This window comes from Caenorhabditis briggsae (genome assembly GCF_000004555.2).
Source record: "Caenorhabditis briggsae complete genome, chrX, whole genome shotgun sequence".
Classification (NCBI taxonomy): Eukaryota; Metazoa; Nematoda; class Chromadorea; order Rhabditida; family Rhabditidae; genus Caenorhabditis; species Caenorhabditis briggsae.
The window spans coordinates 10,656,803-10,669,790 of NC_013491.2; the positions used below are offsets into that span (position 1 = coordinate 10,656,803).

Consider the following 12,988-nt stretch of genomic DNA (forward strand, 5'->3'; position numbering starts at 1 on the left):
GATAAAAATTTTGCGCTAATTCTACTGACATTTTATCAATTGACACATTTTTAATATCTCTTAAGAGCCCCGAGATGAATGAGCATCAACGTGTAAGCCGTTGTATTAGTGGAAAAATGACGGTAACTGAAAATTAAGTATTGAAATTCTAATATGAAATATTGTCACAATAGAATCAGTGAATCGATGAGAGACGAAATTGGAAGTAGAAAGAAATTTTGGGGCGAAAACATAGGAAATTAAAAACGGGCAAGCTTTGAAGAGATTATCATACTGCACTCGTATTTTTAGCATCGCTGATAGGTCGTCAGTTGATCAGATGCCTAACCAATTCCATCGGAAGTGGGAAGATGATTGTTGAATTTTTCTCCGCACTGCAAAACGAGAATATGTCATCAATCTTAGAGTAAGTTGTTTCAGTTAAATACACATCATTTCCTCTCTGAAGATGGTGTCATTGACTCACGCGACACTATTCAATGTTTGCAGATAACGCAGTTGAAGAGCTGCTGGGGACTGAGCAATGACAGATGCGGCTTCACGTAGAGAACGTGATGCCTTCTGTTCTCCTTCGGCAGCGATGACCTAGAATAGTTGAACTAACAATTTGAAAAGAAAAAAAAATAAAAAGAATTACCTTAGCACGAGCCTCACGAGTGGCTTCAGCTTCTGCTGCCATAGCACGTTGAAGTTGAATTGGCAGACGGACGTCTTTGCTGAAAATCAGATTTGCATTATGATAATTTTTAATGATTACAAATAACGCCACTCAGTGTACATATACTGGCACAATACAAAAGTTATCAAAAATCTATTTGTTGATAGAATGTGTTTCATGATATCTCCAAAAATTTTGAATCTTCAGATGTCTAACTTCTAATTTTTTCAAAAATTGAGATAATGAAGCTAAAAAAGCAAGTGTAAGTTGGCACATGATGTACTTGAACTGCTGTTGTTTTGCGAGAAACAATTTCTATGGAAATTCATAGATACTAAAAATTTGGATCAAATATTCCAACTCACATCTCAACCCGCTCCACTTTGATTCCCCAGCTCTCAGTGGCTTCATCAAGAATCGTTTGCATAGATGTGGCAAGAGTTTCACGATCGGACAAAATTTCAGAAAGACTTCTGGTACCAAGCATGTTTCGAAGAGTGGTTTGAGCTAGCAATCTAGTCGAGTGATGAGCATTCTCGACATTAGCAACACTGACTGTTGCATTACAAATCCTATAATAAATGACAGCGTCTACAGAAGTGGTCACCGAGTCCTTTGTCAGAATTTCTTGTGGTGGCACACTGAATGATACGGTTCTCAGGTCCACCTTGGTGTATGATTCTATGCATGGCAGCACGAAGAAAATTCCTGGAAAATATATTCCTAAAGTCTGCTCAATGAACATAAGTCTTACCTGGTCCCTTTGCACCACCTCCAATAAGTCTACCAAGTCGGAAGATCACAGCACGCTCATATTCCTGTACTACTTTCATACAAAAATAGATTGATACTGGGAATGTTGAAATCACAATAATCCACGATAAGCCCATTAAGAACCAACCGCAAAATCCAAGACCGGTGTCATAGTGTTCAGCTGAAACAAAAAATTAGAACTGATTGAACGGAATAATCAAATGATTTTTTTAAAAAAGGAAAAATTCCGTTTATCATGAATTCTGTTTTTTTTTCAAATCCTAAAGTGTTTTCAAAAAACAATGTGGAGCAGAATAAACAAGCATCAATTAGCTCAGAGATGCAACACTCACGATTCATGTGTTTTGGATAATAGCTGAGCTTGAGTTGTGCTAAGGACTGTCGTCTTGCCTCTCGTTCTTCCTTTGCAAAAATCAACGGGTTGAGTGTGAACCTGAAAAAAGGGAATGAGGATTCAGTCAACATGAATTTCAAAGGACTCGAAACGTTATCAATTTTAGAATCACAGAATCATGTAATTTCTGGTTACTAGAACTCGAATTTTTTAAATTTTAAATTTTGAGAACCCAAAATCCTTCATTTCTAGTATTTCAGGATCTCAAAATCCCAAAATGTCCAAATCTCAAAATATCCGAATCTCAAAATCATGGAACCCTAGAATACCAGAATCTATTATAGGTTGGAAGGAAAGTTACTGTCCATTTTTTCATTAGTCAATAAAACAAAAACAAGATTAAACCAAGATTGACAGTATGTACCGTCGGGGTCCATAACATGTTGTCTACATGTTAATAACTTGTGGATACCATCCCTCCAAACGCTAGCTGGCTGCGAATCAAACTATTTCTTTGGTACAGTTTTTCTCAACGATTATGTTAAAGTCCTTGCGCTACAGATGGCGTCGTATATCTCCGAATAACCAATATTCTGATAGAACAAAACCAGGACTTTCACGAGGGTGAAGGAGAACCGTCCAGCCAAAGCGGCTCAGATACGGAGTGACATTCCGTGCAACATTAGGTTTTGCATTTTTTTAACGAAAGTCAAGTCAGACTCGGACAGATTCAGCGGGACGGTTCTCCCTCACCTACTTATAGTCCCGACTTGGCTCTATCATATTATTGATTATTTGGAGATGTACAAAGCCATCTGGAGAATGACGAATTTTGCACCATTTATGAGAAAAACTGGAAAAAGGGATATTTTGATTCGCGGCTAGCTAGCTATCGGAGGTATGGTATTCCCAAGTTACCAGAATGTTGGTAACTTGTTGTGGACCACGACGGGGCACACTGCTAATATTGGCTTAATCTGGTTTTTGTATTATTCAGAAATAAAACAAGGGACAGTTAGTTTCCTTCCAACATAATAATAGGAGTTTGTGAATACCGGAATTGCAGAATTCTAGAAGATCAGTATCTCAGAATCCTATAATTTGAATATCATAGATTTTAGGAAATTAAATCACCGAATCGCAGAATCTCAGAGGCTCAAAATCTCAGGAATCTCAGAGTCCCAGAATCTCAGCATTTCGAAATCTGAGATTTTGAGAATCTTAGAATCCCGAACCTCAGAATCTCAGAATTTGAGAATATTAGAATCCCGAATCTCAGAATTTCAGAATCTGAGAATCTGAGAATCTGAGAATCTGAGAATCTGAGAATCTGAGAATCTGAGAATCTGAGAAGCTGAGAATCTGAGAATCTGTGAATCTTATAATATCAAAATCTCAGAATCTCAAAATCTCAGAATCTCAGAATCTCAGAATTTCAGAATCTCAAAATCTCAGAATCTCAGAATCTCAGAATCTCAGAATCTCAGAATCTCAGAATCTCAGAATCTCAGAATCTCAGAATCTCAGAATTTCAGAATCTCAAAATCTCAGAATCTCAGAATCTCAGAATCTCAGAATCTCAGAATCTTGAACTTCAAACTCGAAATTTCTACATTTGTGTAATCCATAACTGCAGAACATCCATTGATGAAAATCGGAGTTTCAGAATTGTTTCTTTTTCCATCATCTGATTCGCATTTTTGTTACTTTCCTTATAATTTCTTATAATGTCAATTTTTGGACCCTGAAATTTCTCTTCTACGAATACATTGCTCAGAATTCAATTCTGTAATCTACTGGGATGAATCCCTTGAGATTTTCCCATGCACGATTAATAACTGAGTAACGCGTTCTCAAGTTTCATAAGTCATTTCTAACTCGTCTAAATCGCTAATAATTGAATAGTGCAAGATCATCCTCGAAAATCTAATGTGTGCTTTTCTTCTGAACCCCGTTTTGCTATGCTTAGGACTGGTGTCCGTTAGAAAGACTCAAAAATAACCTGAACGAGAACCTGCATCCGTCGAAATCGTGTGTTGGTCAACAAGAGTCATCCACCCCCTAATTATCTTAAGAAACTCTTGTGTCTTTTTGACTTCACGAACGAAACCTTTTGGTTTCGTGTTTAGTACTTTTTGTGAAAGAATAGTCGAAAACGAAAGATTCTTTTTCGGTTGGTGATCTCTTCAAAAATGTACCCTATTTGTTGTAGGAAAGAAGTGCTTTGATGAATGAGTTCGGATTACTCAAAGTGTAATCTTCCGTGTACGAGCAAGAAGTGTGGCTCAACGATTTGGGAAGAAGCGCACTCGGAATGTTTCTGTCAACTATTTTTGGTAAAACAGAAGACGAAGAAGAAGAAAAGAATGAGTGAATGAAAGTAATAGTTGGTCAGAGTTCAATCAAATGGTCTAGGTAAAGGTGTAAGATAAATGGGTGGACGTGAGACCGGATTTCACACAAGAAGAAATGAAGGGGGAAGGAGTTCGTTGAAAAGTACTTACCTGCGTCCCATGCGTCCACGAGGTTGTCCGGTGGGTACCGGAATTTGAATGTTTCCTTCATCATCCGATTCCATTAGTCTCTCACTCTCGTTTGATGAAGAGTCACCCGAATCACCGCCGTCTGTAAAACAAAGAAAAATCGGCTTGTGCAATTTGAGAAACTTGGCTAATGGTTAAGTCCCGCCAGTCTAGGTAATTGAGCTTCCCTCTCTTCTAGAGGCGGAGCATTTACTTTTCAGAAGAAAAGAGGAAACATGAACCGATGTGAGCGGATTATCCAATTACGGACGAATGCAAACCAATTGGTTTACTGTTAAAGATCAGTTTACAATAGTCTCATAATTTTCGACTAGTGAGAAGGGGGAGAAGAAAGTTCTCGTCTCGTTCTGAGCGGAAAAGAAGAAAGAATGACCCATGTACATATTTCAAAACCAGGGCAGCTGGACTTATGAAACTAATCCAGTGGGGGCTTGTCATGGCCCTCAAAAAACCTTCCCATTTTTCTACAAAACGACGCCCCTTTCAAAAGACCTTCTTCATTCCATTTCTTCTAACTTACGAGGTGATCCTTGACGCACTTCCAGAAATTCCATCTAAAAATTAGGGCAGGTGGTAGAGGTTAATACGTGTGTATATATGGATGAAGATGAAAGGAAAAACACAAGAAAGGGAAGAGCACGGAAACGGCGGAAAAGGGATGAAACCCGAAAAAAGGTTGTAAAGGAGGAATAGAAATGGGAAAATGTGTCAAAAAAGAAGATGAATCTGTGCAGAAGACGAGGAATAAGAAAATGGAAAAATAGAAAACGTTTGTTGTCCTAGTAACGTTTTCTTTTTCAAATAATTCTTTATTTTACGACGAATCTACTATATATATAAATTTTTTGTTTTGAATAAGACAAGGCTTTTCGAATCAATTTTTTGGAAAGATTAAGAAGCAATGTCACGGAAAAGAAGGGAACATAAGCAGAAGACGACGACACAAGCCGGATCAGTGGAATTTGGCGAATTTCTTTTCTCGAATTTTACCTAAGAGAGTTTGTGTTTGATGCTAGTTCTTTGACATCTCTCTTTCTAATTTTAAAAAAGAAAGCATCGTTAAACAGGAACTAATGTCTGGGCGAGGGTATGCCAATAAGAAAATGTTTGAGGTTTTTCAAAGATGCGCACTTTCATGGAGCGTGAACTTAAACTCAAAATCAGATAAGACCTAGGAGAGTGAGAAAGAAGTTTGAAGATTTTTCTGAAGAAGAAAAACCTCACATACTGTTAATTGGCTTCATTTTAGCAACATCTCCTCATTTACCTCCTAATAATTATTTTTTCAAATCTTCAGTCCCTTTTCTCTATTTGTATATTGCTTTTTTGCGTGGGCTCGCGTATACTCGCAACTTTGAAGAAAAAAGAAACATTTTAGTTAGCTACTCGATGAGCTCTCTAATTGCCCTTATTTTGGAAAACTTTGCTACTCGACGCCATCTAATTGTTTCTAGTGCGAAAAAGCGAAAAGAAAAGAGGGTTTTTCATAAAAATAAAAAGTCAAGTTTGTGAATTCATTCTCTGTGCGGCGACTATTTTTCTCACGAGATGTCCATCTTATTATCCCTCCCATCCCCTTTGTAGAGGTTTTAGTATTTTGAACGACCACGTTGTTTTAAAATTTCAGATTTCATTGCATTTGGTTTTTGGGCCTTCAAAAACAGGAATACTCAATTGAAAACAATTAAGCTTTCATCTCGTTTTCCACCCTCTCCTTTTCCAGATTGATACGAAAAAAAGCTGGGGAACGTCTTGAGCCTAGCCGTTTTTCTTTGAGCATGACCTATTCGTATTTCCTTTTGGTCAAATGTTTTTTCGCGCCTTTTCGCCTCTCTACAACGTCTCGTCAAGCCGAACCGGACCGAGAGCTAATTCCCAGAAGTACTTTGTGTTGATTTGTTGTTTTTCACGCTAATACAGAACAACAATTTTTCAACGCCACCAAGAGTAGATCATCCATCATCTACTGCGGGCTCCATTGAATTTAGCGCCTTGCTGAAGTTAGAGTAGTCGTACGAAAAATCCAAGTTTTGTACCTGGAAAAAAGGGAAACCGAAAAAAGGAAGATGAGATGAAAGCAAGTTTTGGCCTAACAATGACTACAATGAGACGTTTATAGATGGCGCCGTCAAGCCCATCTCATGTTTTATTCTCTAACTGGCGTGAGTTGGTGTTGAAGCCACGATCCTATTGACTCTTTTTCTTCTTCTAAATGAAAAGATGAGACAGAATCGAAAGCCTAAATTTCTCAAAAGTCAAACTTTTATTACCCACACCACTGATTTTTTCATGAGAAGGAACTCGGAACCAACCGAATGAACTATTTCAAATGAATTTGAAAGACATTCAGCTTCACTTCGTTTCATTGCTTTTAACCGGAAGGGAAAAAGAAAAAAATCTAGGAAAAAAACGTTTTTTTTTAAAGTAAAGTGTTACCTATTTGGTCAGAAAACGAGATTCTGGTGCTCGATGTCCTTCGATTTCCGGAATTTATTGGAGACGGAGTCGCCGGTTCATCGCTTGGCTGGCTTTTCATTTTTTAGAAAACATCAGAAAAAAAATATTGAAAGAAAATATTAGGCTAATATCAAAAATCAGCGTAGTCTGATGATCCGTACTTTTCAATTTAAAGGATGGTGAAGACTCTCGATTCTCACTCTCATGACGAACGCCTCGAGCGAGGGAGCAAGAGGCGGAGCCCGGTGCGCCAGAGCACAACCATGTACAACTATACTCAACAACGAGCCGGCGCAGATACCCTCCACTTTTGTTCCTCAGAAAATGAAATTATGAAAATCTAACTCTCAACCAAAGATTTAGTTAAAATATTTTTACTGGTGAAATATTCAAATATTTTTTACTATGTTTCAAGTAAAATAAAAAATCAAATTGATAACAGAACATCAACTTGTAAAAAAAGATTTTGATGAAAATTTCAGAATGGGTTTAGAATAGCTTAGCAAGACACTTCTGAAACTTTTATAATCTGCGTTTCAGCCGAGTTTTATCAATATGAGTACCATTTACAGTTCGAAAACAAATCAAAGACAGTTTTCTCAACTTCTAGGACGTTTTGGATCATGAAATTTGGTGTGTTAATCTTTAAATTAAATACAATTCATTTTTTTTTCAGAAATTTGTATCTGCAAATCTCTATTTCTGTACTGAAAACACAATTTTCGGTACTGAAAATGATACTGAAACTCGGCTGAAACTGGCGAGCGGTTTCTTATCATTTTACAGTTATTCTTAACCAATCCCAAAAATTTTAATCAAAATCTGAATTTACAAGGTAGAGAGATTTTCTTGTGAGTATTAAGTACAATTGAAAATGAAAATGAGTACAAAGATGGGGTTAGAAGATGGAAAACCACGATTAGGCAAGAAGTGGATATTTGGAAAATACAACAAACGAGTTTAGGCGTATTTTCAATTGGGAGAAAAGAAAATAGGAAACAAATAATTTCAGAAAATTTTCTGACTGTGTTGTTTTTTTTCAACACTAACCCTTCATAAATCCGTTTTTCACTCTTAGACCACAATTGTTCCTTTCTCTGATTTATGGAAAACAATAAAATTTCCTTTTCAGCTACATTTTTGTCCAGATAACAGGAAGAGAAACAAACATCAACATTATAATCCTCTACACCTAACCAAGAAAAAAGTTTAGGCAACCAAAGAAGACAAAAGATGAGCCAAAAGTTGGGTGACTTTGAGGAGAAGTCGCTCATAGTCGGCCGCTTTTTCTTCGTTGCAGGACTTTTCTTTATCTATGAATAATGTGTGTCTTCTAGATGGGCCCACCACGTTTTTCATATAAATTTTGAATGTGTTCATCGGCTTTTTTTTTTGTTTTTTTGTTTGTTTCTCAAAAGCTGATTGATTACAAAACTGTTTTTATTAAAAACTTCTAGTTTAAAAAATTAGAAAAAACCACGTCAGTCATTTTTGTTTCCGGGTTGAGACCTTGGGTATTGTCTTTACTTTGAAAACCTTTTCAAATAATTCGGTGAAGCGAGTACTTCTGATTGTTGCACCTCACCTCTTTTTGGGTGCAAAAAAAGAAAGAAATCTAATTAAAAGTACAGAGCAAGAAAAAAGAAAAAGGAAGTACTTGAAAGCGGGAAAAGTAAAGCTGAGAGTTAGAGGAGACTGGAAAAGAAGACTTTTCCCTAAAACTGCCAAGATTCTCCAAAAAAAACTTAATTTCCTGTTTTCCCGGTGGAGAAAACCCAAAAACAGTTGATGGAATCAGAAGACTCGGAGAACTTGAGTTCTCTAAAATTTTTAAAGAAAAAAAAGTAAAGATGAAAGTTGTAAAGGTCAAATGAAATCGGTATACCTTCTGGATAGAAAAACTCTTTGCACTCATTGGACATCATCTCAGGCGTGTAAAACTCGACGGGTCCCGGGGCGACGAGGTTTCAGGAAGCCAGTTGGAATGGAATGTACAATGTCTCTTTTTAGGAGGACTGAGTTTTCGAGGTTTTCCGTGTCGAATGTATAGTGGTGTTTGAAAATAGTTGCCGTTTTAACCAACAGACTGGTGGGAGTTGACTGCCAAACACAGAGAGAAAGAGAATTTTGACTGGATATGAAAAATTGGAACAAGCAAAATAAATGAATGGTGGAAGATCTTGAGTAAAGATATGGAACGCACCAACCACAGAGGAAGACGCACGAGGATGAAATAAACCATGAACCTCTTTTTCTTTTTCTTTTCTTTGATGTGCGGTTTCCTTTTGACAGGCCTCCCGTCCAACATTCAGTTTTCCAACATTTGTAGTGGTGAACTACAAAATTGTTAAGAAATAGGGCGAGATATACACATTTAAACCCTTTTGTACGTAAAAAAAGAAAGAACAGATGATGTGTTATGATTGTTTGTCATTGTTGTTAGCATAAACAAGTACAGTAAGAAACTCCCGGAAGAAAACAGTAGGCTTTGAATATTGGAATGCGTTTTTTTTCTCTGATTTGTTAATTTAAAAGTAAGGTCTATATTTAAAAAACCTCATATTGCTATTTTAGTATTTTTTTAAATCTGAAAATTTTTGAATTTTCCGTGTACTCTAAATATTTAAGTTTTGGAATTCTCAGAATTATCAATTCGAATCACATTTACGAAGGAACAGTAATTCAAATTTGTGAAGAAACAATTTCAAGTATAGTCAATCTAAATTGTATTCATCAGAAAAACAGTGTAAATACCGAATACTTTTAGCGAATTTTTGCTAAGAATATTGCGAACTGAACTCCATGCTTTTTTTTCGGATAACACTTTTTAAACTCTGAAATGAGTTTTATACTTCTTAGCTAATAACTTATCTAAATTCACAAATGTATCATATATAAATCACATTCAAGGTTTTAGTATTATTTACTTATGGTCATAAACTCAAATTGCTCTAGGGAATTCAAAATAGAAAAAAAAGAATTGCCCCAAACCAGGATCGAACTGGTGACCTTTAGATCTTCAGTCTAACGCTCTCCCAACTGAGCTATTGAGGCACACACTTCTCACAGGTAACTTTTCAATACACAACTGCGGGTTTTCTCGTCTCTCCCGCCGCCGCTCTCACCACCGCCGCCCTCCGACATTCACATGTCGAAATCAACTCACGTTTGAATGTGGTTTTTGAAATAACAGCGCCAGATGGAAGCTACTTGTAAAGTGAATGGGAATTTTTTTTGAGAAAGAAAATCGAAATTATATAGATATATACTCACTAAAAACATACTATCGCATTATTATTCATCGGCGGCTCTTTTCGATAGAAGAATGGAGAATACATATTCTGCTGGGTGGAAGAATTGTGAATGAAATATAGAACTATGCTATTTTTTTGCCAGGATTAAAGATGGAACAAAGAAATTGGGTTGAAGGATATAGTAAATAAAACTGGAACCACTAAAAAAATCTAAAAGAACAACAACGAAGAAAAAAGAGTCAATGCAAAAAGAAAATAGCGCGAAACGATCCGGAAAGCAATGACAAAATTATTCTAAGACTCTCTTCTTTCCCAGTTGTCGCCCCTATAATCATTTTAACTGGTCCCCACATCTTCTGACTTTGCCTATTGGTTCTAAGAATGCAATTTGTAACGGGGCACCACCCAAGCAAATGTCCACACTTTCTCGGACTCCTTGTTACGGAAATTCTCCCGAAAATTAAACTGGTTGATGAATAGTACACTTTTCGAATTTGGAACTACGCAGTACTTCAATCGGGCAGTGGTTCAGTATCAAGGGAAATGAGTTCTTTAGTTTTGAAATTAGGTTTCGGAAAGGGGTAAGTGGGAGAAAGGTTAGTGGTTTTGCGGCGTGACAATGAAAATTTATGTGGCTTTTCGGTTATCACTCAAAGTGAATAGGTTTTTTGAAGGTGGCCCCATTTTTCAATCAAAGTGCCAGAAATTATCAGAGGCAAGTTGAGAGAAAAGGGAGTTTTAGAAATTGAGGAAAGTTTTAATAAATATCAGAAAAATGGTTGTCAATATTGGTAATTATCATAAAATTCAATAGATTTTTACAAAAATCTACAAAGAATTCTATTTTGAAAATAAAGATTCCGGTTAATAGTTCCAGAAATTTCAAAAAAAAATTAAGGATCTAGAAAAATTATAAAGGCATATCAATATTAAGTAAATTTTTGAGATTTTAACCGTTTGCAAAATCGAACCGAATAGAATTTCTGAAGAAAATTTATGTTCTCCCTCCACGAACTACTGTAGTAGGACTGTAGAAAAACGGGAAATATATTTTAAAATTAAAAATTACAAATTCCAGAAAGAAGAGGATTATACAAAAAGTATAGCTTGTTAATTTGTCTTTGATTATTCTTTAGTGAATTTTCATTGTTTTAACCTTATTTTAAAAAATTTATCCAATTTATTTCATCTTTAATACGACGTGATATTTCTCTCATCGAGAACAAAAATTACACAAAGTACTCAAAAAATGTTGCATCTCTTTTCAAGTTGCTCTCTCAAGAAGACTGACCCAAAGAATAAGAAGACTGACCCAAAAAACCACAACATGGAAAATGGACTTACTGCTTCTTGGTGTTGAAGAATCAGAATACATGATGACAGCAGTATATGATTTATTTCGCACCGATTGTTTTCTCTTCTTTTTCTCAACCCCAACCTATCCTTTATCTATCTGCGAAATGATTGATACCACCACAACGTAAGAATGGGTTGTAGATAAATGAGCCTCTCTCTCTCTCTCAGAGCATGGGAGGGCTTCACCCGTCTTACGTTGAGATTGACACACTTTGTTCAACAACGCAGTTATTGCGACTAAATGAACTGATTCGAACTCTTTTACCCGCCCACCTCCTTATTTCAATTTAGTCCTTCTTCTTTTGCATTTGCACTGAATTAAATTACTGTGCCTTTTTTGGAAGCGAGAGAGAACGTTTTTTTTTGAAAGAAAACTCCTTCTCATTTCCTATCCCAAGTTTCTCAGTATACAGGGTGGCTGAAAAGTATTGAGACACTTGTTTTTTGTTGTATTTTCAAAAATGGAGTTTCAACAAAAGAACCAGATTTATTTTTTCAACAAATGATAGTAATAGAAAAGATATCAGAGGAGATATTCGAAGTTTGAGCCTTCGGCCTTGATGCACGCCTTCAAACGAGCTGGAACAGAAGCGACGGTGCGCCGGAGGTAGTCATCGTCAAGATCATCCCATGCTTTGAGCAAAGTGAATCCACATTTGGGTGCGATCGAGCCATCACCTTTTCCTCCAAATATCCCCAAACGGAAAAGTCGAGTGGATTCAGATCGGGCGAGGAAGCGGGCCACATGTCCTTGCCCCAGTAGCCAGGGAAATGAGCGTCGAGAACAGCTTTCGTGGATTTCGAGCCATGGGACGGGGCCCAATCTTGTTGAAGAATGAAGGGTTGCTGGCCAAAGTGGCTAGTGACCCACGGACGTAAAACATCCATCAACACCAACTTTTGGTACACATCCGAGTTGATTTTCACATTTCTATCAATGAAAACCAATGGGACTTTACCTTCCGACGTCAATCCAGCCCACACCATCACTGACTTTGGAAAAAGTCTCTTGTAGGCCAGACGACGTTTTGGGGACTTTGCTTCGTCCTTTGACAACAATTGCCGAGCATTCTGTCGGTTCGGAAGCGGCTCAACCGTAAAAATTTTCTCATCAGTCCAAATGACTTCAGAGAGGCGGCGCACCTTGAGTGCGTCGAGCAACTTTTTCGCTTTTTCGAGCCGATTCTTCTTGGACTGTTCTGTGAGGTATTGGCCACGAAGGAGCCGATAACTGTTCAGACCCAAGTCCTTTTTCAAAATGGATTGAACCGATTGTCTTGAGATTCCGAGCGATGAAGCCATTTGGTTCATGCTGACCGCATCATTTCGTGTGATTCTCTTCTTGATGATGCCACGAGTCCGGCGAGTGTTGACAGTACGAGGTCTTCCGCTTTTCTTAAGCTCCAACACATGTCCTCGATCTTTCAATTGTTGCACAACTCGATAGACAGTTGCTCTCGGAAGAAGAAGTCTTCGAGCGATGTCACCGGTGGAGATGCCGTCGTTGAACAGCTTGGCAATGGTTTGGCGATGAGGAGAAGCTCGCATAACTTCGTGAAGAGATAAAGTGATGGGAAATGGCTCTAATGTCGGCTTATATACGCTCCCTATT

The 12,988-nt window shown here is 37.3% G+C and overlaps 1 protein-coding gene and 1 non-coding gene across 2 annotated transcripts; both read right to left on the minus strand.

Moving 5' to 3' along the window:
• Positions 1–307: 307 nt before the first annotated feature.
• Positions 308–4,344, minus strand: Cbr-sto-2 (the record flags this gene model as incomplete). The annotated part of the gene is made up of 7 exons (XM_002644629.2): positions 308–374; positions 467–585; positions 638–716; positions 1,024–1,366; positions 1,413–1,592; positions 1,765–1,865; positions 4,271–4,344. 7 exons carry the CDS (start codon positions 4,342–4,344, stop codon positions 308–310), a joined length of 963 nt encoding a protein of 320 aa, XP_002644675.2.
• A 5,403-nt stretch (positions 4,345–9,747) lies between these two features.
• Positions 9,748–9,820, minus strand: CBG28169. The gene has a single exon. It is a non-coding gene (tRNA).
• Between the last annotated feature and the right edge of the window lie 3,168 nt (positions 9,821–12,988).